General features: G+C 39.8%; 2 protein-coding genes and 1 non-coding gene across 3 annotated transcripts in view; 1 reads left to right on the top strand and 2 right to left on the bottom strand.

Moving 5' to 3' along the window:
• Positions 1-235: 235 nt before the first annotated feature.
• ice1 (KIAA0947-like (H. sapiens)) lies at positions 236-11143 on the bottom strand. The gene is made up of 20 exons (XM_074683897.1): positions 10862-11143; positions 10647-10705; positions 10147-10258; positions 9895-9971; positions 9776-9813; positions 9574-9656; positions 9372-9448; positions 9232-9260; positions 9037-9119; positions 8887-8923; positions 8582-8638; positions 8383-8460; positions 7931-8265; positions 5301-7772; positions 4643-4811; positions 4251-4411; positions 2933-3123; positions 2714-2814; positions 2521-2619; positions 236-1084 (listed from the first exon to the last, which is right to left on the bottom strand). The coding sequence occupies exons 1-20, from the start codon at positions 10949-10951 to the stop codon at positions 903-905; spliced, it is 4530 nt and encodes a 1509-aa protein (XP_074539998.1). The 5' UTR covers positions 10952-11143; the 3' UTR covers positions 236-902.
• A 573-nt stretch (positions 11144-11716) lies between these two features.
• On the top strand, positions 11717-11788 carry trnae-cuc (transfer RNA glutamic acid (anticodon CUC)). The gene has a single exon. It is a non-coding gene; the product is annotated as a tRNA-Glu (tRNA).
• A 3392-nt stretch (positions 11789-15180) lies between these two features.
• The window catches only part of adamts16 (ADAM metallopeptidase with thrombospondin type 1 motif, 16), a 172249-nt gene continuing 161516 nt past the window's right edge, over positions 15181-25913 (bottom strand). Inside the window, exons 20-25 of the mRNA XM_074683267.1 lie at positions 18430-18634; positions 17274-17468; positions 17087-17143; positions 16645-16860; positions 16324-16471; positions 15181-16236 (exon numbers count right to left, since the gene is read on the bottom strand). Coding sequence (XP_074539368.1) covers positions 16121-16236; positions 16324-16471; positions 16645-16860; positions 17087-17143; positions 17274-17468; positions 18430-18634 — 937 coding nt within the window. The 3' untranslated portion in view covers positions 15181-16120. The remainder of the gene's footprint in view (positions 16237-16323; positions 16472-16644; positions 16861-17086; positions 17144-17273; positions 17469-18429; positions 18635-25913) is intronic.

The following is a 25913-nucleotide window of genomic DNA, read 5'->3' as shown; positions in this document are numbered from 1 at the left end:
AATGGTGATCTCTGTGTTTCCTAGCTTTATCTCGAACATACCCAGCATTACAAAACGTGAGAAATGTAGTAATTTGGCAAAATTAAGAATGTTCACTACAAATTCTGTGCTGGGCTCTTGTGTGGGGGCGCATTTTAATGCCAACTTTTTTTTTCTTTAAATCAGTCGTTAAGTTACAAATCATGTCAAAACATGGCTGAAAGCTACATATAACCTGAGTGGATGAAGATTCTTACTTTAGAGGACAACACTGAATGGTTTTTGATTGCCATGTGTCAGCTAATGAGGAAATAGATAAAACAGGCAGATATGTGGATATTTTTTAATTCCAACTATTAAATAAGCTTTGAATTTTTAAACTATACAAACTCTCTTGTGAACGTAAAACCATTTTTTATAACTACAAAACACACACTCTTAAAAAAATACACCACCATCAGAGCCATAGTTAATTAACATTTAACAAATGACATGGTCATGTTTTACAGTACTTTAGAAAATAACCTGAGTGCATCAAAAGGCATAGTGGTAATGCAAGTACATTAATTAGTTTGTGGATGGTTAAATTATTTGGGAACCAAGCCTGGAACATCTTACATCTAAAATTACTTGGATAACGCATATTTACTACAAAATCACAGCACATCTAAAAGACACACCCATTTTTAAGTAAAAGTGCAAATGTAAAAGAGAGTTTTGAAAGGACTTTGATGATACATTTCAGTTTTTAAGAGTTTTACTGAACTTCCTGACACATTTTTACAAAGATACCACAAAACCTCTTTGTGACTGTTCATGTGCCTACACCATCAGTGACAACAGGCAGAAGTTTAAATAAATATGGGTGTGCAACTGGATTTGTTGTCATCCTCCTGAAATAGGCACAGGTTGACATGTTCCTCTCAGGTCTTTATCTGTCTGCAGACAGAGGATAACTGGTTAATGCAGCTCTTCACAGTAGGTGGGATGCTTTGGGACGTTTCGCCTATCCAGCCTGCCAGAGAATCCAGTGCTTGTTTGGGGTTGACAGGAGACAGGTCATAGATGCAGTAGATAGCCGCTAGTTGGACCTCCCATGGTACACCTGGGTATAGAAACACAATATAATCATGATCAGATATATGTATAAATATATATGATGATATGTGATTAAAAAAAATCTAATGAATTACAGGATTTATAATTAATTAATCTAATTAATCACATTTTAATCACATATCTGCTTAGGGTCCCCTAATAAAGACTATGAATTCTAGGACATAACAAAATTGTATTGCATGACTTATCAAATGACTAGACGAAGAAGAGAAGATATGTAAATCCAATTCTTTATTGGGTGATTGAATAAAACCTAAGTCAGGGCATCTTGTCCAAAAAATTCCATATTCTATAACGTTAAGTCAGGCTGGAGCAGCTTTGGTGATATGAAAATTATTTTTTTACATAAGCTACAAATAACCACATTTTTGTTGACTGCCCCATCTTCATTTTCTCTGTAAATAAACTTGCAGTTCAAAGGCCCTAGCAAAAATTTGCTAGCCTCACTTGCAATCCCCATGTCCATTCCTGTTGTCACCTCAGCTTTGTTTGGTTTCATTAGCAGTGCATGTGTAAAGGGATGTGCCACTGCCATGTATGGGTCCTTACTGATATATACCAATATTAAAATGTCTGCATTCGCTGCCATTGACACCTATAAAGGCGGGGTCTGGCGAAGCTCGTCAATCAACATCATGCTCATAAACTACTGTGGGTGGGAGCGGTGCGCTCTTTAGATGAGAGATCAGCATGGGTATGAGGAGAAGATGTGAGATGACAGAGACATAGCAAGGCACTACAAGTCAAAAAGTTCAGGCAGCTCACGCTTGAACTGAGGTTGTGTTGTGGTAGTTCAGAGAGAAAGAGTGATCGTGAGAAAGGATGACGGAGATCATGGAGAGGATCAGAGGATGGAGTGCCTGAAGTTGATGTGATCAAAAAAGCATGTTTTGTCTGTTTCTTGGATCAAAAACAAAAAAGAAACCTGAAAGAAGAGGGTGTACTTTTCTTAGGTAGTTTTGGTGTTTACATAGTCATAGAAAACAATAATTTTGGGGTCTTGAAAGATCGTTCAAGATGCTCTGGAAATGGCTGGCTGCCATTGAGTTAATGGTATGCTAATCTTTATAATGCATTCATTTGTAGTGTACATTAAAGTGACAGCCCTAATACACACACACACACACACACACACACACACACACACACACACACACACACACACACACACACACACACACACACACACACACACAAGTAAGCAGGGGGGTGAGGCATGAATTCCAAAACCGCCTGAAACAAACAGCTTTTTGTTTTCTTACAGATGAAAATGATAAAAATTTGATTTGTTTCAAATATTATGATTAATCAAATACAGCTGTGAGAGGAAATTGTCTGCACTCCACACACAATAGAGGTTTGTGTATCAACGCAGCCCCAATGAATAACTCTGTAAACCCAAAGGTTTTTCACAGTTCTTACCCTCAGTGTGTCCATGCCTTCCAAATGTGTTGATGACATGAGCGGCAGTACTAACGGACGAAATATTCCTCTCTCTGATTCCCAGTTGACTGAGGCGTCCTTTTTTTAAAAAAAAACAAAAGATAATTAAATCAGTTGTCCTCTTGTGTTAAGATTACAGTTTTTCTTCAAGTAAATCAACAAAATGACTGACCTATCAGGCGGAGTACAGTAGCCACAGTAACATCAGACACAGGTGCTTGTTGATCTCTTGGCTGCGTTACCCAAGTGTTCATCAATGGCCATAACTCATTGCTGTTAAAAAACAAAACAAAACAAAGATGTGAATAGATCTTAAAGGTTGTTTGCTTTCACGGTTTCAGAGGATGATCAATGTTTTCTTGAATAACCTGTTCATAGATAAAATACATACCCTAAAACATTTTCATAAGTCCACATCCACTTTTTGTTTGCACACAGGAGGTGCAGGGTGCAGATAAGTTCCCAAGCCTCAGTCCCCAAGTCTGTCCCGTGTCGAGTGTGTTTGGTGAAGGACAGGCGTAATCCTGACCGGATGTCAGACAGTGTTTTCGAGATCAGCTCGTTGACATCACAAGGAGGACTCTGCGGTGGAAAAGTAAGAATAGGCATTAAAACAGTCATTTAACTAATTTAAAAAGGTACAGATTGACAAGCCAGTAGGGGTGGGAAAAAAAAATTAGTATACGATATATATCGTGATTTTTTGTTGGAAAATCAGTTCTTTTTTTTCAAATTCTTCATTTCAGTCTTTGTTTATAAACTGGATTGGAAAAAAGTTACCAATTTTCTCCAGCAGAGGGTGAAATGTTTCTCTCTGACTCAAGTGATGTGCATTTTATGGGAGAATATGGCTCCTGATAATGGCTGTAGACATTATCATCAACATTTAACCTTTTCCCATAGTTAGAAACGCAAACTAAAAATCCCCAAAATTGTAAATATTGAAGAATCACACTTTAAATCTAACTGGCATCCCAAAAATCATAATAGAATCGAAACTTGAGAGTAGCCCTACAAGCCAGGGTCGTTAACATAGCGCTGTATTGAACCACAACACTGAGACCATCTCAGGTCAAGATCACCACGTGTATGGCAAATGTAGAACCTTGAGTGCACATGCTCTAAGAATAGAAAATAATTCTCCATTTCCCCCCATTACAGAAATCAAATCCAAGCTTTTGCCTTAACAGGTTCTAATGTAATGACTGGTGACATACTGTGAAGTCAAAGCACATGCAGAAGCCATTTAAGCGGTAGAGCCATGGTACTGATGGCATGCATCTTGTGCTAACCCAAGGGAAGATCTAACTTGCATGCAAAACAACAATCCCTTGGGCATCTACAGTATAAGGTTCAGATCAGTGTTAGTGCTTTTTTTATTTTCATTCCCAGTTTATTGTCTACCTTGCTAATCGAGCAAAAACATAGCAGGGACTACATTTATTAGAAGAGCTGTCAAACATCAACACTTGCCCATAAACCAGCATGACAAGAACTGCTACGACAGAAAGAGCTAACCTGAAATATTCATTTTCCTTTTTCTAGTTTGACCTATGTTATACTGGAAAAGTGGGGTTATGACTGATACTGCAGGCTGCCACCAGGGGGAGCTCTTAATATTTTGGCTTTACTTTATCATAAGTCCCATTTTTTCTGCAGTCTCATTTTTGACAGTATATGGCAGAACCCCAGATCAGTAAGGACTTTACCTTCTCCCAACTGAGGAACGCAGAAAGGCAGTTGAGGAGGTTTTCTTGCGCCTTCAGTTTGGTGACAGCATGTATTGCCTTGCACAGAGGACTGCTGTGTGATAGAACAGTGGGCCACGTTGTCACCATGAACAAAATCAGCTTCGCAGCATCTGGAAAATCTGAAGTATGGCAACACAATGAGAAAGAACAATGCCATTTAAAATGAAAGACATATAAACATGGACTTTTGTATTGAATGCTTTTAGGGAAATATAAAGATATTCTAAGAATCTAAGTGAAATGAAAATGGTTTTCACAGTCCAAAAACAGTGTTTGATCTACAACAAGTTCAAATACCTGTGTAAGTGTATCAGGATTGTTGAATCTGTAGGAAACATCATGTTGCTTACCTTCTGTGAGAATGCTGTAGGCCAGGATGTGAGCCTTCTCCCAGTCTCTCTTCTGTCTACAGATCCCTGTGTGGACTCTGCACAGGGCCTGTGTGTATTTTGAGTCGAGACTCTTTTTTTCTACTTTTAGTTTGTTCAGGATGGCTAAAAGCACATCATCTGCCTCCAACTGAAGAAAAAGGAACAAAAACAACAGAAAAAAAGATCACTGAAGGTCTTTCTCATGGGCACAGGCTTTTGAAAGAAAAACATTTATGTAAATAAATGCTTGGCATTTGTCTTTATTTATTTATTTGTCTTTGTTTATTTATCTATTTTTTTATCAGGAGGCTGCAAAATAACTTTCTTTCAGACCATGTTATCATGTGTTTTGCCATGTCAAATAAAATGTGCTCCATTTTGGCTGTTTTCTGTGTGTTTTCCTGCCTTTGAGAGGCCAGTGGGGATTTAAATTTCAGTATGAATGATTAGGAAATTATTAGTTTCCAAACATCCTTACTATTTATCTTAAAGTAGATTCTTTAAAAATGTCTGTTTCTGTCAACAAATTGCACATCATAATTTATAAATGCAAAGCAACCAGAGAGTCAGAGTAATTTACTGGGAAGCAAAAATGATTTTCTTGTATTTTTCAGTAAAAAATATCTTGATTACTCACCATACTGCTCTGACAGATCTCAGAAATGACCTCCTTCTCTTGATCAGTCAAAACCGGCTTCTTGGGCAGATTACCAACATACAGGTGGCTCTGGATCACAGGTAGCAGATCAAAACAGCTGTTTTCGATTTTCTTTAAACAACCATCTATTACATGCTGCTTTGTTGGTTCTGCGTCCATACATGAAGAGGTTGTCTCATTTTGGAGCTTCTTGGGTTCACGATTCTGGGATGGGGTCATCTCCTCTCCGCTGTTCAAGGACAAAGAATAGACCTGCTTGTGGCTAACAGTAGGAGGACTGTTTTCTAACCTGAGACATTTCCTGTTGTTTGGTTGAGGTAAATTATCAGCTTGTCGTTTCTCTCCCCTTGTTTCAGCTTTGGTGAAGGCAGTAGGAGTGGAGGTAATAGTTTGAAACCCAGACACCTGACCCCCTTTCATTGAAGGTGAGGTTCCAATATCTGATGAACAGCCGAGACTGACATTGCCCCTGAGGATGCTGAGAGTGCGTGCGTGTGCAGAGAGCTCTGGGTACATTGTGTCAAGAATCCTCATGGAGTTTTCCTGAGATGGACTGGAGGAAGGCGGGGAGGAGGACACCGATGCTGTCCTGGGGAGTCGGCCTGGGACTGGCACGGCATGTTTTGGGGTGGCAGAGCCGAACTGAAGAGGTGAGGAAGGGACTCCGTTGGGACGAAGTGGACTGCTTCGAGATGAGGTACTCTGCTTTTGACTATTGGGTGTCAACCGGGCCTGAGCAAGGGCAGGGGTGGTGGGTGAAGCCACTCTTTCCATTGGCGAGGGGAAGTGGAGTTTTCCAATTGCCTGCTTTGGATTAATTGATTTACCTGCCTTTGGAGGAGTGCACACAGGAGTCAGGATAGGTGGAAGTGGAGGGCCCATTTCAGTGAGAAGCTGACCTAAGATTTCAGGTTGCTTAGTTGTTAATGAGTCTATAACCGCACCTGGCATCTTTTCCAATTCCAAACACTTATTTTGTTCTTCTTTGGCACTGGGATTTCGATTTAGTAAGGTTTCATGAAGAACAGTGTCAAATTCACCACTTTGATGGATACGTGCTTCAGTGCCGTCCTCAGAGAAGTCTTTTGCATGAGTGTTTTCCACAGCACTTTCCTCCTCTTCATTGAACATCGGCTCTATGGTTTTCTTGCTTGTTGAAATGTGTTTGATGTTCTTAGCTACATCCAACTGTTCTTTTTTTGGTGACGTTTCCAAAGTGCACAATTCAGCAGTGGGAAACAGGCATGAAGTACTCAATGTCTTGCAGGGTGAATGTGTCTTTTCTTGCAAAGAGTCACAGTTTACGTTCTTTGTCTCTTGAGTATCCGAAAGAGAAGACCCATGATCCCCATGATCAGTTGTTTCAGTGTTCAGTTTCTTTTTGTTGGCTTTCTTTTTTAAAGGAGTTTCAGAATTTGCTTGACTGGATTCCTGATGGGACGAGAAATTCTCCGTCCTTATCTGTGGAGACTCAGAAGGAGACAAGGGCTTATTATCTCCACCCGACACACACGGAGAAGCTGTTATATCAACTCCTTTCTCTTTCTTTTCAAGCTGTCTAATCCCATCTTCCTCCTTCTTTTTGTGCATTTCATTTCCATCTTCCTCTTTAGGGAGTTGTACGGGTGCATCATTTTCAAGCTTCTCTCCTGTAAATGTATTCGAGTCACTGCTTGAAAGACACCCTTTCTCAACATCTATGTACTCTGCAAAGCACTCTTCATTCTCTTTGGGTTTGGTATTATTTAGGCTCTCTACCAAATCACAAGAGTCTTCATGAACTTTTCCTACATCTAAACTGTTCTCTGTATTTGTAACTTCAGCATCTCTGTCAGAGTCTATCACTAAACAGGAAGTAGCTGAAGCATCACCTAGCTCTACATCTCCTTGCTCTGAGATTGCAGTGGTATCACCTCCTCTGGGTGACTCTCCTCTGTCAGAAGTCTTAGTTTCACCACTCAGGTTTGTGTCTATGTCCATCTTTGTGATACTGTTCGATGAAAAGTCCTTTTCAGTTTCCATTCCTGAGGTGTTATTGAAACCTCCGCTTTTAGAATTGACTTCACAGGATGGCTTTTGCCCTTCAGTGTTTGGCAATACAGCATCAACACAGACTGGTGTGAAAGGAGCACATGATGCTGGCGCTGATACCAACTGTTCAGCTGCTTGCTCCTCCTCAATCTGCATTTCTTCTTCTTCCTCCATTTCAGTGATGTTGCTCATGTCGTTTTTCTCCGTGGTGTTATTTTCACTTGAGATGTGATCTGCTCCCTGTGTCCGGACCAATGGCACAACCATATTATCCTCCTTTTGCGCAACGGAGGCTTTGAGCGGGTGACTTAAGACTGATGTTGTAATAGGTGAGGACTGCTCCTGTTGATGAGGATCAGAGGTTTTGGTGAGGTCTGTCTCTTTCCCATCTCCAGCCTCCAAAGATTTACTCTCTAGGTCCTAACAAAAGAGAAAGGAGAAAAATTAAGACATACACCACCACTGCACTTTGAAAAGAACAAAGTGAAAATTTACACAAGAAAAATGTGTGTCATGTCTTTTGGGATGTGTTCAAATTCTACTTAGTACATGAATAAAAAGCTTTTAGAAATTCTTACCACATCAAGTATTGGTGATATGCAGGGCAGCATAGGTTTGAAAAGTGTCATTATCTCCTCAACAGATATTTCAGAGCTCCCCAAGACTGCATCTTTAGTTAAAGGTTCCTCTAATGACTTCTCGTTTTTTTGTGGTGTGGCGGTTTTCTTCTTGGGCCTTGGTGACTGCAGACACGTCTCCTTTCTGACTCTTCTTGGTCGGCAAGGAGAGTGTTTTGTGTTCTTGGGATGGCTAAGGGGTTTGCTGGTTTTCAGAGGAGACGGAGATTTGTTACTGAAATCTGGATGATGCCCTTTTGGTGGAGAAGAGGGTGGAACTTGCTCAGAACAGGAGCCTAAAATTAAAAGAGAAAACAGAAGTGAATTTGTGCATACAGAAAGGCAAACCTGGTAAAAAGTTATTTTTATGGCACCAAATATGAGAATAAACAAAGGGCTTATTGGTGCCTCACCAGGTAAGAGTAGGTTTGCAGTGTGCTGCTGAGGTTCAATACAGGCCCACAGATTCTGTAACAGTGAACGGATCTGTTCTGAAAATCAGACAAACACATGATGCAAAAGTTAAAATTACAGCAAGCTCCTCTGAAGATTAATTCATAAAATCAGACCGTCACAGTTCTAAATAAAGAGTTTATTAATCCACCTGCATACCTTTGTCAATTTTCTTCTCCTTAGGTGCATCTGCTTGAGTTGATGAACTCCTGAAATCTGTCAAAAATAGTCTAGTTAAGATGTGTATTCATTTTTATCTTAAAGTATCTTTAGGCCAGAGCAGAGGCTTCTATTTAAACAAACCAAAAATTGAAATTAGACAGAAAAACAGGTTGTATTGTGTAACAAGTTTTGCATTTAAGAACTTGGATGTTGCTCAACCAATCATGTTATACAGCATTTCCACAGCAAACCAAACACTTATGGTGACATTCAGATTTCATTTAAAGTTTTCACTTTGTTACCTTTATTCCTCTCTCTTTCCAGTTTCATCAGCCTCGCCTGTGTAAAAATTAAATTAAAAAAAGAGGACATTTTAAGTTTAAGAGACTTTCCCCACAATTTGCATTTCACAATTTTTCTTCATGAATAAAAAAAGTAGTAAATTAAAGTACCTGAAGATCAGCAATGTTTTTCTCTAGCAGGATCTTCTCTTTGGTCAGCTGGTTTATTTGATCGCTTTGTTTACACATTGAGTCTGAAATATGGACAGATACACAATATTTTTAACAAGACCACAAGACGTAACCAAAAACTGAAGATGAGTATCATTATAAGATTATTATTGTGTGAAATAAGTTAATACCAACCTTCAAATTGCCTCATCTTAGTTTCATTTCTGTTGATCAAGCAAAAAAAGCCAAATTATTTTTGAATGAATAACTGATATTAAAACATATTTGTCTCATAGTGACAAAATGAGAAACACCACCAGAGAATAAGCTCTTACATGCTTGTTGCCTTGGCTTTCTCCTCCATCAGGTGTTTGATTTGATCTGCTTGTGCCTGAGACTTCATCAAAGACGTCTGAGGAGAATTTGTAATTGTATAACAAATTTGAGTCCATGAACCCATTCACAATCAGTTATAAAACTTTAGCAGGATGCAATGACTGCATTAAATTCAGTGATTTGATTGTTGTTGTTATTTACCTGTGCTTCAAGCAACTCATTCTCAACAACAGCCTTTTCCCTCTTCAACTGTGCATTTTCCAGTGACTGTGTTTCTGACAGCTCTGAGAGTTAGACAGACAAATACAAGAAGTTAAATATGGGAATACAGTATTTAGTTGAGTTGAGAATATAGTTGAATTTCACACATTTTTAAAAACAAACTATGCAAGATAATAGATACCTTTTACATCACTTAGCTGGTCTTCAAGCTTCTTATTCCTGGGGGAATAGTAATAAAATTAGCAATTATTTGTCCCCAATGATGATGCATTAAAATGATAATTAATGGTTATTTCTTACTCTGCCAAAATCTTGCTGTTTTCCTGCTTTATCTTCTGCAGCTCTACTGACATCTGTTCATAGGCCTTCAATGAATCCTAGAAACAGACAAAATCATAACATGGGTTTGAGCACAGCTGTAGAAAACAATAATCAAAAGGACACAGGTATAGTGGACGTCTAAACAAATGACACATTTTAATTATTAAGACAATAATTTATAACGACAAGAAGGAAAAACTTCTATCACAGTTTTAGAGGGATGAGACATACCTTCTTTTCCTCCAGTTCAGCTTTCACAGAATCATAATCTGCTGTCTTCTTCTCCAGGGAGAGCAATTTGATCTGCAGCTCTTCCAGCTGTTGTTGGAGCCTGATTGATTCACTGAGGTAAAATGAAATAAATAATCATAAACATTCAGTTTTAAAAGTTGTTTTGTCGGTTGATACATGATTACCACAAAATATGTATATGTTTTTTTTCTTTACCACAATAAAAAACATATACACTCAATTACTGAGTATGTTTTTTTGTCCCCCAAAAGTCCCTACAACAAAAGTTGACAACAAACCGAGAGTAATCAGAGCTCAAAGCCAGAATAAACTACCCTTTTCTGTCTGCCAGTTTGTGCCGTTAAAGCGATTAAGTAGAAAGGGAATATCGATATTTGAAAGACAAGAAAATGAGACAACCCAACTATCACCAAGGTTAATGTTCACACATTTCAGATACGTCACTTGGATACGGTAACTGGACGTTTTTTCATACTCACTCTGAAGCAGTAATTTTCTGTTTCAAGGCCAGAAACGACGAGACATACTCGTTTAGACTCTGAAACAGGCGAAAAAAACAAAACAAAAACAGACATTTAAATGCATTCTCGCCTAATATTATCAAATAACCTCGCATGTCGATTCGGTTCAGTCTAAAAATTCAGAGATCGGAACTTAAATTTGACACTGTTGTCACATGAAAAAACGATCTTACCTGGTGTAAGACAGAGCAGTTTTGACAGTTTCCAACCGTTGCGTCTGCGGCGATCGCGACAGTTTTAGAATAACTGTCCCCTGGCATCATGGTAAGACAGGCTCAGATATCTTAACAGCACCGAAATGATATCATTTAACCCAAATTAACAATCGTTTCCCATCGGTAAGAGTTCCACGAAGCTTCAAAACAACTTCACATTTTCGCGTCTCCCACGTTGACGAAGGACCCAGTCAGGACCTCATAGGGGCAGCCTCGTGAAATGCCGGTAGAGCCATGTCAAACATTTCTTTCTACAGTAAAAATGCACTCTCACCTTTGGATGTGTTCTTTACAATTTAAAAATAATATGCTTAAGACATTAAATTTGATGATGTTTTCAAGATTTTTTTTCCTTCAAGCAGTATATTTTCGCTTCATATTTATTTATTTATTTATTTTACCCAGGCAGTACATTACCGAGATTTGGCTAAATGCTGCATCCGAGATGTTGGACATATCTTGAAAACAACTTTTCGACTGGGAAAAGGTGAGTCAACTCCTGTCCATTATAAAAACTAGGCCAATAATTTGTTGCCAGACGTGCCGACACATCAAGTCGGATTTTATATCAATATTGTAGGAAAACTAAGTTGGGCTTCAGATGTAAAAATTCTAAAAAACAAACGTACGTCTTCTTCTGAATTCTTATTCGGTATTACCACAACGCATTATTGTAGAGCAAAACACGTCACGAAAGTATTCTTTCAATAAAGTAAAATGGCAAAGCACTAACTGACCTGTAAATAAAACAAGAAGACTGTGTTTTAACACTTTACAGTGTCAAATAAGTATGATTCTCCCGATTTCATAGAGTCCCTGGTGGTCTAGTGGTTAGGATTCGGCGCTCTCACCGCCGCGGCCCGGGTTCGATTCCCGGTCAGGGAACTTCCTTTTGCGGTATTTATTTTTCAAATGGAATACTTAACATTATATCAACGTATGTGAGACCATCGCACAAACAGGAACAACAGCTATCCATTAACTAAGTGTATTTATAATATTACATATTTTCTATTGATTTTACTTCTGCTCTTAAGGTCAATTTCCCGTTATTATCAGCAGAGGGCGCCCAATGCTCAGAAAGTGTGGCCGTAAATGGTCTCTCGCTGTCTTTTCCTCTGTCTCTCTTCACACAGACACACACGCACACACACACACACACACACACACACACACACACACACACACACACTTGAAAAAAACTTCTAAAAACAGGCATCATTCTAAATTTGACAATTTGGAAGGCAAAATAGTCAAAAAATAAAATAAAATAATTAAAAAAAAAATCTCAACATTTTTCAAAATTGTTCTTTCTTTCCTGAATGACATGTGTAACAGCCAGGTAATTAAAAAAAAAGCTACTGACAACACTGGCTGTAGGTACATCCTGATGGGAAGATAATAACTTTGTAACTTCAGATGAACCTCAGTGTAGCCTCCAGGCTGAAAAACAGATGCAGTCAGAGATAACATAGTTTCTTTAAAGTGGAAAAGAAGAGTGTTGGACATGCTTTTTTTTTTGCTTCCTGTCTTCTGACACATATCTCCTGTGTTACCTGACATAGGTTAGGTAACACTTTGGAAGTTGCCAGATCGCTATTGTCACCTGGAAGAAGCCTTTGTCTGATAGCTATCTTTGTATAAACAAAAAAGCTTCATCCTCTTAATCCCTCTCTTCTTGTGTGGTTAGATTTCATTTTCATCTTTTTTTTAACTGACAAGCTGGTCGAACAAGGCATGTATAGAGAGAGGGAGAATTGGTTGTTAAATCAAAAACAAAGCAAAATGAATAAATAAATAAATAATTTTAAAAAAGCCCCCCCCCCCCCCCCCGGAGAGGAATGAGTGCGAAATGCAAGCAAAAACATATGTAAATCAAGTGAATATGTTTTTGCAGTCAAGACAATGTGCTGGAGTTGACTTGTACATGGCATAGATGTGTGGATATGTTACTGTTATTGAGTGTGTTGGTGTTTGTATAGTACTGCCTTCTCATCTTTTGTGGAAAGGTGGGGTAGACTTGTTCGACGGTTTTGTATTTTGTGTCAAGTTGGCCATGATCATGTTCTTTTGAAAGTCTTTAAATTTTTCAGTCCTTATATCAGAATTGGATATAAAAACCTCACCTCCCCAAGCTTTTCTACCTTTAGTGTCTACACTGAGGAAGACACTGAGTAGTAACAGTGCTCACAGCTGACAGACTATAAATCAACAACAGAGAGATGGTCGACTAGAAGGAAAACCCCTTTCCCTTTTTGTGTACACCCCCCACCCCCTTCTCAGAGCATTTTTCTATGACAGCACCAGCCTCCCTCCTCCCCTTTTCTTTCTACTGTTTTTTTCCTCCATCCTCATCTGAGCCTGCAGGCTGTGCCTCTGGGGTTATGACAATGGATATTTTGTTTTGGGCATCTGCGTCTCCTTGGCTTGTTGAAAAGTGACTAAAGAGAACAGCCCAGACACAGTATGTCATAGGTGTTGACATGGCTAATATGGCACGACAATTAGCTAAGGTGCTGGTTCACATGCTGCAACACATTGTGAACTAGAGACTTGTGCTTTGTTTTAACACTACATGGCATTTCCTCAAGCATCTAATCCTTTGTGCATGTTGTATAATGTTGTGCTAATCTGTAGCCTAGCATACAAGCGCAAACCACACAGACAAGGATTTTATTTTGGGAACTGAACCTCTTTTTGAAGTATCAATAATAAGCATATTGTATATAACACACACCTATTCATTTCTGTACAAAAAGTGTCTTGGCTTTCCTGACAACATGAATAATCATCAAAAAATTTTAGGAATAGCAGAAATTGTGAAACATTCTAGTCACCCCGTCCCAAATTTGAAATTTCTTTTACTTATTTCTACAGAAGCAGAAACTGTAGTTTCCCTCAGCTTCAGTATTAAATGTTTGTCGTCAAAGGTTTGTCTATAGCCACGTTTCCACCAAGCAAACTGGTTCGGTACGTCTCGGTGCGGCGTGCTTTTTGCGGCGTTTCCACTGACTTATCCCGGGACAGATCCCTATAAACCGAGACAAGCTGACCTACTTTTTTGGGACCCTTTCGTATGGGTGCCAGACTAAACCGATCCACTCTCGGAAGGTGGAGCAACACACTGCAGACAGTTGATTGGTCAAAAGAATCGTCACTTACCCCGACAGCGGCTGCATTTCTCCTGAAACAAAGCTTGATCGCACTGTGTAACAGAGAGTTACATGAAAATCACAGAGAGGGTGAAGTGCTGCATGTCTTCCATCCGTGCCCTTTGTTTACTGTGTCGCGTTTTTCTTCTTTGTTGGATTTAATAGCTGGGTAAGCTGCTACGGCGTCAAGCTATTGCTTAACAGCTGCGGCTTACGGTATCCGACTTACACGGCGCCTACCACGAGAGGGCACAGTTTGCTGTGGAAACACAAACAGGATCAGGCTTAACTGTACCAAACCGTACTGAACCGACCCGAACTGCTTGGTGGAAACGCAGCTAATGTTTTACAATGGTATGGTTTCCAGTCACCCTGCTTGTAAACTTCCAGCTGCATCATGAATTTTCCTTTTGTCAAAATAGCAATCCAAACCAAGACATGGTTGAATGCTAACTTTTGGAATTTGCTTGATTAAAGTAAATAGTAGAAAATAGACGCTGTGGGATTTTAATAAATGCAGCTTAAAAAAATGAAACTGGTGGCAGACCAGGTAACCAGCTAGCTAAGCTTGAACAGTCTTTCTCGGCACACTGTAATGGAGTTTCACAAGTCATGTGTGTTTAGGCCTCAAAGACTTCAGCCTTAAACTATGATCAATGAATTAAGCAGCTTTCCTAAACTTTTTTGCCCTCTTTGCCAGTAAACTGTTTGAGTTTTAAAGTTTAACTCCATCCAGGAAGTGGAAGCAATTTCACTCAAACTTACATCTCAAAAGATGCATACCACTCAGTTGCTGACATGACACACTGTTGTTTATTGTTTTTTTTCACATACACTCAAGGTTTTGCAGTACAAAAACATCAGCCATCATCTCTGATTGCTTTGGAACCAATACTAATTCTGTATTGTTGTTGTGCAACGTCAATGCTCTCAGGACATAATTGACCTGGTAGGACAGGGTGATGTAAAAATGAAGCAGTGACTCCTCAGTGTCAAACGGTAAATTCATTCCTTTCCTTAAAAGCTACAATGGTGGATGTTGGTAATCTGAAATGGGCTTTAGCCATTACAGATTTTCTTCAGTAATAAAATAAATGTTTGAATAAAAAAGGAGAACTTTGTCAGCATGAAATAAAAACATAGTACAAAATAGAAAGGTATGGAGCTTAGGGTAGCATAACAAAAGGACACAGCTGTACTGCTCATTAATACAGTCTTCCAGCAGCGCTGTATTGTAAAGCCAATAAATAAAACATACAATACTGTACACAGGTCACACAATTCATTTATTCCTTCCTGAAACTTGTGAATTTCACATCATTAATGTGACACAATGTTGTAGCACCAATTAGTATGAACGTTCATACAGCTTCGACCCGTCTCAGTTGTATCGTTTTTGTCTTTTATATAACAGCACAAAGCTTCCTGTTATTGTCCAGCTATTGAGGAAGCCCGCTTTGATTATTCCCGGTCTGTTTTGTATCAAGACTTAGATTAAAATTATGTTTTCTTACTTGTTCCTTTGAGATCCCTCTCAGTTATCACACCCTGGGTTTCCAATTGACTTAGAATTAGAGTGCAGAACAGGGTGTATCACATGTTGTAGCATGGCAGAGCCTGAAACCTTGTCAAGTGTTTATCTCTCATGGCCTATCGTCTCTGGCCTCTGGATGACTGGTAGAAGTTGGGTGTCCTGGGTACAGATCTGTTCCATAACAAACAGTATATAAACAAAGCTGGGGTTTTTCAGGTTTTCTGTTTCTTTTGGAATTGCCAGTCCTCTTCGCTTTAATCAAGAATCCCAATTTGCCCGTTCCTCCTCATAAGTCTCTCCTGTATTTGTACTGTCCTGATCACATTCTTGTGTAGTGCTGTAAACATCAAGTTCTTGTATCCAGATGTCCGGCATCACAGGGAGAAGAAAGGGCACTGCAACTCTCTTTTTTGCACTTCCACTGAAATGTCTTTGAATTTTCAGTGCTCGCCATTCGCTTAAAGCAAAAAACACTGTCCTTTCCAGCTTCATATAGGGCTGTCTGTGTCTCAGACAGGCTCACTCTTATGATTATAGGTTTGAATTTGAGCAGGACTGGCAGCACTGCTTGCCATAGAACTTGTGGTTGCAGACTCCATGCTGGGGCACCAGGTAACACCAGTTGAAGTAATCCCTACAGGCAGCATCTGCAGAAAAACAGAATACATATTATGAGAAGCTTGGCTTTAGCATACAGAAGCAGTGAGGTATTATTGATATCAGAGTTTGAGTACCTTTCTTTTCAGGCTGCGGGCAGAAGTTGGTGTTGCAGGCCTGAGACATGGCAGGTTTAAGATGCAGGGAGCAGCTAGGAGAGGGCCTCCCTTGGATCAGACACTGGACCGTCCTGGCTTGAACTCCTCCTCCACATGTCACTGTGCACTGCAAAGTACATAGCAATGTGCATTATGGATCTCCTAAACCACATATTTCTTAGCTACACTTATTCTCTAATTTAACATGTGTGAAAATTGCTGTTAATAAGAGGATAAAAAACAGAAAATATAATTCTGTTTTCTTGCATGGTCAAACTGTTCTATTCAAAGACCGTGTACCTGAGACCAAGGGGAGGAGAGCCATTCTGGCTGAGATGGAGGTTGGGGGAGGGGTTTTGGTGGATAGGTGCGATGATGTGTGCTCCATCGGTGGACTGGTGGAGTGGTGCGAATGGGGCAATCAGCCATGATACAAGACCTCTGGAGCTCTACTGTAGGTTTGGGGACGTGGTGGCACTTTTTGGCAGCAAGCTCTCTGTACTTTCCTGCAGTGTCCTTCATAATAGAAAGCAAAAATGATTCTGTTACATATAAGACGCCATTAAATCTCATAAAAACATGTATAACTATTACAGAGTGTATTTATTAGAGAAAATGTGTCTGAATTTGAGAAAATAAAGTAAAATTGATGAATAGTGATCTTGAAGGAATGGAAACTTATTGAACTCATTCAAATTTCCATGCTGTGATATCAAAACAAACACAGACACATAATACACACCTTCTCTGCACACTTAATGAAGCGTGCCTGATGGCCACGTCCGCATGTAACAGAGCACTGAAAGAAAGAAGACAAGAAACAGACAGGAAATTGAGAGTGAGAGCTTTATCAAATTAGCCAAAAAGCAAAAAAAATCACAAACTGGGATACTCAAACGAATCTGTATTTATGACTGCTCTTAAATTACCTCCTGCCAAGTGGAGACAAACCACTGGACTTTGCGTTGTTTCTGGCAGCGTTTGATGAAACAGGATTCTTGACTTGCAGGTTTCTGCATGCCAGCACACAAACTGTCTTGGAGTGTTTGTTTCAGGGCGCCTGGGTTGGTGCTCGTACACAGCACAGTCCTCTTCTTCAACCCGTTGCCGCACTTTCGAGAACACTGTCAGAGAACAGAGACAGGAAGATGATTTCATCCCAATATGCTTTAAACCCTTTTCTCTCCCCTTAATGGTTGTCTGAAATGATGAGTCAACAAAGTAATATTCATTGACTCAATGGGTGAAATTCTTCTTGCACATTGAGCAAATGAATCATCTTTGAGCAAGCCATCCATGTTATTTCTCCTTGAGGGATTGGTCAAACTAATTCAGTCGGCGTTATAAAACTTTCAAATAGTTTTGCAGGGAAAAATGTCAGAGGTCAAAGATTTTGACACGGTACAGGGAGCATTACAGCACAGCTCCACTATTTTCAAATTCCTCCTCACAGTCACTCATTGTGCTTTATATGCTTAAAAATGTGTTCAAGGGACTCTAACAATTCCCAAAATATTAATCCTAATCCTAAGCAAAAACCTTATGGCACAGCCTGAATCAGAATCCTGAAAGTCCTGCACAGCACCCAAGAAACCAAGGTCTTTGACGCACTTCATGCCTCAGAGTCACAGAGAGGAAGTCAACAGGACACCATTTGTGGCATGTACTCAGGGATATTTAGGGTGAAATGGCAGTTAAATCACTTTAACAGTGCAACAAGTCACCAAGCACGATGTATGTGGACTGGACTGAGAACAAAAAGGACGTCTCAGAGGGCACATTAATAGTTTAAAGCTGCTGAGATCACAGTCATAAAATGTGGTGAAGCCATCGATGCAAAGGTTCACCTAGCAGCACTGTGTGTAAAGCTCTTTATGCTGAGTGTGGCTATGTAACCTTGAAGTGCTGCTGTGAGTTTCTACTAGTACTGTGAGTGTGCGTCACAGACCCTTCAGTAGGCAACAGTCTGCAGTATAACAGCTTTCTGTTGGATCGAAGCAGCCTCACAGTTACAGAGTTGAAACTACTCATCTCAGTGTTTTTACACTGCACACTGTGGATGACGACTTTTTCACTCATGCTTACCTGTGACCACGGCCCAGTGGTCCACACTGGTGGACAGCTGTGCGGGTTGCAGGCTTGCCTCCTGACTGGGACAGGCTGGGCACATTCAGAGTCAGCCCGGGCATCTATGTTGGTCTGGCTGGTTCTCTGCATGCACTGGACCTGCCGCGTCTGCTCCCCTCCTCCACAGCTCCGGCTGCACACCCCCCACTCTCCTACAGACCAGCTGGAATAACACAACACAAGGCCGCTGAGTCAACACGCACAACCCCTCAATCACTTATTCAGACAGGCCCGCGGGAATTCATAAACGACATGATCACTGTACAAAGATAGCCAATGTCGGGAAAAAGCCCATCTACTTTCTTACTGTGCTGGACAATAAGTTTGAGTTCTAAAACTGGTGAAAAATAAAGCACAGAAAAGATTCTTTGACACAAAGTGATATTCTGTTTTATGCATGTATGATGATAAAAAATGGCCAAAGAGACATTAACGGGTTAAACAGAGAGACTCACATAAAAAATGAGTTGAAATAGAAAAGAAAGGAAATGACGTGCCTGTGTTTATATTTCACTTTCTTGCTTCAGTAAGTTTAAGAAGTACCGCTAACTTCACTGTAATATTGAATGATACAGCTGCACTCCAACCCACATGGTGAGTTGTGTCCAAGTTACTCCTCTTGTCTCATGTCCTCTTGGTCATTATAAGGAAAGCCAACTTTTCAAATTCTTTGTTTTTAGTGTAAATGTTCACATGAAATCATTAGCAGACAATGCCACCAAATAAATAGAAAAAATATCCATACCAGTGCCCAAAGCTCCACTTTCTAAATACGGACCCCAGAGACTTAGGAGTATTGTAGGCAGTCTAAAGGACATCTGACAGTTGTCTGTTTTTCTGATATACAGAAAAAGTCTGAGGAGCTTCTTAAAAAATGTTCCTGAAAACTTGCTATGTAGTCAGATTGCACCAATAAGTTAGGCCCTAATCACAACGAAAAGTGTCACATCTTTTACTCACAAACCTTTTTGTTCGGTAAAATGACAGTAGTATAACAGGCTTTTCAAGCTTCACATTCAGTGTTTGAATCATCTGATGAGTGCTCATACCCCGTCATAAGTTAGAGAAACCACAAGCCTTCTATCTCCTCCCTCATCTGCAGAAATTCATTGCATCCATTCCAAGTGACCCCAAACACAAAGCACAGGCAGCTCCACTCCTCAAACTACACACTTGTCAACATCTGTCCAATAAACCCTACACGCCTACTGTCATCCACCCCAAACAACCTAAAAACAATACTGTCAGCACACAGAAGTGTTTATATGAACAGTGCAAACTTTATTAGCATTAACTTGAAACATCACTCCCTTGGAATGTTGTGCAAAGACGATGAAAAGAGTGAATCTACAGAACAATAAACAAGCAGAACTGATCCTGTTTAAATATAGATGGAGTGATTCCATCTGGGCTCATGTCATGTGTTTGTTAGGATAAGGTCACACATTGTAGCATCAAAGGATTATCCCATCACTATAAATTACAAGAGATATCAACACATTTATGAATATTTGAAATACTGACATGCCTTTTAATAGGGCTGGAACAATATGCTATTCTGGCGATTCTATTCTATAACGATTTTTGGGGTGCCCATTGGATTTAAATTGTGATTCTTCGATATTTACATTTTTTTTTTTAACAGCAAACCATGTGAAAAAGTTAAATGATGACGATAATGTCAGCAGACTATATCAGGAACCATGTTCCCCCATAAAATGCTCATCATGTGAGCCAAAGAGAAACATTTCACCCCCTGCTAGAGAAAAGTGATAAAAAAGTGGATTTCAATTTTTTTCTCCTACCTCTAGTTTTTAACAGTGGTGTCAAAATGGGACACATCTCAAGCATAAAATAAACTGAACTAATTTTAAGATAATCAGCAGTTGTTATTTTACATTATAGATTTATTATTTTTGAATATCTAACAGCTCACTACAATATGACTTAATCAAATCTTATATTAACTTGACTATGTCAGTCACATCTTAGGTGTCAGTGTCCCTCAGGGAATATAAAACATAGTTTTTAATCCAGAAGATGACGAAAATGACATATCAAAGCTTTAATTAGTGCTACAAGGCATGCACTTGTAGCACAGATTTATCCCTTTAATGACCTCTCTGGCACCAGCGTACTCATACAGATTAATACCCTATAAAGTTACAGCCCATCTTGTGATCTCTGCCTCAACTTTTATTTGTAAGTGTTACTGAAGGATGAGTAGGCATCAGACACTGTGCACAGAAGCACCACTGATCAGATATCCTGTGGACAGTGTCAGATCGCCTCTGTGGTCTACATGACTGTCTGGATGCTCACCAAGGGCATTGAATATCCTCTGACCAGTGTTTATAGCTGGATGGTTATGTGAGAGTGTGTATGTGTGTGTGTGCCACTGTGTTTCTTATATCCGTGCACATCCAAACTGTGAGACCGAGTGATATCATGCTCTGAATTAGAGTGGGCCTCAGACTCTGTTTTCCATGATGTAATTCTTGTTTGGTCCATCTTAGTGGCTGCACACACAGCAAAATGAAATAACTGCAGGGCCTTAGAATAGTATGATCAGCAGGGGTGGACTGGCGACCACAGTCAGACTGTCTAGTCTGGCCTGCATGTTTTGGTAAGTCCAGCACATGTTTTGTCTCAGCTCACAGTTTATGCATGCAAACAGCCCACAAGTGCAAGAAACTGATGCATTCTCAAGAATGTGTCATATCCTCAGTGAGATAGATAAACACATGCACATATACTGATGCAATATGTTTCAGTTTAGTTAAACTAAAATGTCCTAAATACCGGGCAAAGGTACAGCTGGAATTAGTTCTGGTTAATCTTAGCATGAAAAAGAACTTTAGTAACCCAGAGTGCACACATTAATGAGATTATTAGAAAACCAAAAGCTACACCACCCATGTCAATGCATTACATTTTATGTTATGAGTGTTAAATATGAAGTTTGATAGCTTGGTGCACTGCATGACGAGACTGGAAGTAACGCTTATCAGAGTACAACAGCATGGAAACGAGGGCTGAAACTTGAAACTGCATCTAATCAGAAAAGATAGATTACTCGATGTAAATAAAGCACATATTTTAAACTGTTACATGAGAACTTTTTTCTTAAACATTATAATGATTCATATTGGCACATTTGTACTGTTTGATTAGAAGGAAACCATATGATGATTTTACAGTTTTTACTTATGTTTCAACCAGAATAAAAGTAATTTCAGTAATGTGCAACAGATGTTTGATGTTTACTGGTAAGTGCTTCTCTGTTTACACCAACATGCTCTATTTTAGGAATTTATTTGTCAAGGGTTGTATTAATATTGGTGCAGCACTTTGTTTGGAAACAATGGAACATTTCAGATCTGATTTGATCTCATTTTCTCACATATCATGTTTTTGAAAAGCCACCATATCACAACATTTGATTTGGTGCGATTGTATTTGAAAAATGATGGATTGGTTGATCACATTGTATTGTATCATAAGGCATAACATTGTCTAGTATGGCATGGTATCACCTGTAGTTTATCCATAGTACCCCATTGCAAGGTTTAACCAAGCAGCACCTCAATGAAGAAGTGCTAAAATCTGAAGTTTGTTGAGTGTTCACTTTAGGCCCAGTTTACACGACAATGTTTCATCTGAAAACGCTCAACCACTGAAACGGTGATGGACTGAAAACGCTGTAGTAAGCATATTGGGCCTGTAGGTGGTGCTATAACTGTCTTGTCCAGAAGCCACTTTTGGGAGATCTCCACCAAAGTAGAGTTGAGCCGGTCATCTGGTGTATTAAGGAATACTAAGTTAAAAAGTGGAGCAAAAGATGCACATTTTGTTGAAAGACAGTCCGCAGATTCAGCAGATTGAGCAGCACAAGCACAACACGGTAGTTTGCGACGATCCTAACAACCATACTGTTGTCCTGTTGTATGCACGCGCGCTAGGAGGAGTGTGACGTCAGCATTTCCTCTGAAAACACCGGCTTACTGTTTTCACGGCAATGGTGTCGGCAGCGTTTCAGAAAAATTACACTCTGGAGGCCGTTTTCAAAAGTTTGCGTTTGAGGTTGGCTGAAACGCCGTTTCCGTGTAACCGCGAGGCTGAAACGCAACAAAATAGGGATGCACGATACTATCGGCACAATATAAACGGCCCCTTAGGCTGGCTCTAGAGGTACCAGAAACTCCATACACATCAAGTAAAAAAAGCCATTTTCCCAACTGAAATAAACATGTAAACCTTTTCTTGAGTGTATATTTCAGGTTACTCAGAGCTTGAATAACAAGTTGCAGTGGACAAGATGATTTTACAGGTACACATTAAAAACATGATTCACTGCAACACTCAATCCTCTCACATATTACTGGATACACAAAGGTCAACTGTAGCCCTATCAGCATCCGTCTACATACCTGTTTCTTCCCATGCTAAAACACACACACGCACCTACACACACTAAAGCACATAAGCACACCTAAGCAGGCCCAGCTGTAGATGATGAAGGAGATAGGCTTAAAAGATGAGTGTAAACAGTTGTGAGATTACTTTACAGCCACTATTATCACTGTTTCCCCCAGCTTTGAGTAAACACACAGATCCATTAGTGAGAAAATACCGATAGGGGCTCTGTATGTGTGTGTGTGTGTGGCTTTGTGAGTAGTAGAATTTCACATTAGTGAGAAAGTAAGAGAAGGAAAGAAAGCATAGTTAAAAGAAGAAGAGCAGTAATATCTGAGATAACCAGGAGGAGGCAGGGGAGTAGCTGTGGGGGAGAATGTTAATTTGAGTGTATTTATAAATGACTTTTAAATGATACAGACAGTGAGACAGACAAACAAGCAGACAGAGAGTGTGTATGTTTGTCATAAAGCCACAGCCTGACAAATCCCTGATGAGAGATTGGAAGCGCTGCAACCCGAGCACAACACAGCCTGAGTGACAGCTATCCTTGGATGGCTGCTTGGTAATATTGGTGGTGTGTGTGTGTGTGTGTGTGTGTGTGTGTGTGTGTGTGTGTGTGTGTGTGTGTGTGTGTGTGTGTGTGTGTGTGTGTGTGTGTGTGTGTGTGTGTGTGTGTGTGTGTGTGTGTGTGTGTGTGTGTGTGTGTGTGTGGGTTAGTGGGAGAGAGGGGTATGTGTGATGGGACAGGGTTGGACATGTCACAGAGCAAAGAAGACGTCACATCAAAGTGTTGAGGCCAGCAAAGGTTATGTTTACAGCTGAAGACACCCAGTAATGGACACTGCAGTGGAGGTCTAATATCCAAGCCTGTCGTTGCTCTGCAGTGTGTGTGGGGTGTGTGTGTATGTAGAGCGGTGTGAAGTGGAACAGGAGGATCTCACCTTTGCTTCTTTGTGAGAGACAGACAGACAGACAGACACTGTATGTAAGACAGAGGGCACAGGAGATCCCATGTAACACTTGCGGTCAAAGCATGTGTGTGTGTCTTTGAAAGCTGAGAGAAGCATCTGTTGTACCTTCAGCACCCTGAGGGATGAGTAAGCAGTTAAGTACATCCTGAAACCTGGAAATGAAACAGTCATTGTGTCTGGCTAACAGATAATGGCAGTACTGTAACTGTGGGGATAAAGCTTGCATTGTCCAGCTTGTCTGCAAACAAAACCACAAACACTGTGAGCAAAACTTTCCTGATGTCCTGTCTTTGATGTATACCTCCCTCTGTTCCGGGTGTTTGGTTTCCTGACTTCATCCTTATCCACTTTACAGTCGAACATGATTAAATTTACTCTGTCACATATGGGCGGGAAATAATACACAACATACATTTGGTTCACACTGTGGTAACATGTCTGCTGACTTATTCAATTCCTGCATGGGTATTGAATATAGTGAAAATGATAATGTAAGTTATTCTAGGAACATTCTTAAATTTATAATAAAATAGTTGACGTGGGAACATTTGTAGTCCTCTGCAGTAAAACATAAGCTTTGGAAACCAATGAACTAGAGAATTACAGAGTTCACTGAGCCTATCTTTTTCACTTGTTGCCCCATGATCCCTTTGAAGGTAGACATTTTTCTTGTCACCCCTAAAAAAGGAAAAAACTGCTCTAAAATTGAAAACATGTTTCTTGTTTGCATGTTTCCCATTTGTTTCAGGTGGGCACTCTACTGCTGCAAGCTGCTACATTTGACTGTTTATGGTTAGCCACCAAATATCATAATGTCAACTTGTCCTACTATGTAGTGTTCCTAACAGATTTGAGTTTTTGTAATGTATTTTTTTTTTTCAATAAAACACACTTTCTTTTCTTTTTTTTTTAACTCTTTCTTTCTCTCTGAACTTATCAAGAAACTAAAGTTAAGTCATCTTCATTGCTTTGTGACAATAGCTAAGTTATCTACAACTGGCATTTGGCAACCTACCAACCTTATTTTCTGATGAAGGCCACAAGATGTGATCAAAAAGCTCCTGAAATAGAGAATTAGGGAATTTAACCTTCTGACCCTGGAGGTTCCATTTTTACTGAATTTATGTCATACTGTCAGTTAATAGCATATGACAATCTGTCCGTGGTAATGCATTTTCTACACTGTTTTCTCTGCCGAGCTTTAATCCTGCGTTATAGATTAACTAAAAGGTTTTGTTGTTTAGCCCAAAAACACCATGGTAACAGCAATAACCTCAAATAAAAACCATGTAGTTAATAGATTAGTCTGTAGGTGGGGTGCAGTGGTAGCCATCCTAACATAACATTTGGTTGAGCCCTACAAACTGTATTAGTGCAGAAGTTTTTGGCGTGTGCTGGAACAATCTGTGAAGCTGGCAGTGGTGTACGGTGCTCACACAGTGTCTGTTTTTCCTGAATATACCAGTGAAACCAAACAGGAATGACTACAGCACATTACCACACATGATGACACAATGAACAGCAATCACGCCACTATTACTTAAAACTTCTGACCTGACAAAGCTCCGGAGGACACGGCGCCCCTGTCTTTTAACTTTTTATATTTCCTGTCAGCACCATCATTACTTTATGTCAGTGACATTGACACGGCTCTTGGTAATCAAGCAGGATTTTCCTAGGATACCTGTTCCAAAACAACACAAACTGAACAGGCACTGACACTGCTTTGCAGAGGAAAAATCCCCTCTCCAACAGCTGTTGGTTACTATAAAACATGAGATAAATGGTAACCTAACTGGGACTCCATGATTTCAGCGCTGATTACATAATATTGGTGCCCTGCATAATACAGAAAAATAAATTTGAAACAGCATCTCTTTTTCAGCAGGTGTGTGGGTTTAGATCAAAAAGGCTTCACTGACAGAACTCAAACAAAAGAAACGGAAAAGACTGAAAATGACAGGATGTCGTGTGCATCAGTGTTCCTCTAATAGATTTTGTTGTGCTTTTTAGATTCTGGACTGGAGCACACTGGGTGTGGTGAAGTAGAGA

Source organism: Halichoeres trimaculatus, unplaced genomic scaffold (assembly GCF_033239565.1).
Source record: "Halichoeres trimaculatus isolate MK-OKI-2021-1 unplaced genomic scaffold, fHalTri1.1 fHalTri1_scaffold_12, whole genome shotgun sequence".
Classification (NCBI taxonomy): domain Eukaryota; kingdom Metazoa; phylum Chordata; class Actinopteri; order Labriformes; family Labridae; genus Halichoeres; species Halichoeres trimaculatus.
Note: the sequence above shows the minus strand (reverse complement) of the source record. Positions and strands in the feature narration are given on the sequence as shown.

What these genes read in the sequence shown, in the direction of transcription:
- ice1 (XM_074683897.1), bottom strand. Translation starts at nt 10,951, where the DNA reads ATGATGCCAGGGGACAGTTATTCTAAAACTGTCGCGATCGCCGCAGAC. An exon ending in CTGAACTGGAGGAAAAGAAG is followed by an intron (nt 9,972 to 10,146) that starts GTATGTCTCATC and finishes GTCTGTTTCTAG; the next exon opens with GATTCATTGAAGGCCTATGA. An exon ending in ATGAGTTGCTTGAAGCACAG is followed by an intron (nt 9,449 to 9,573) that starts GTAAATAACAAC and finishes AATTCTCCTCAG; the next exon opens with ACGTCTTTGATGAAGTCTCA.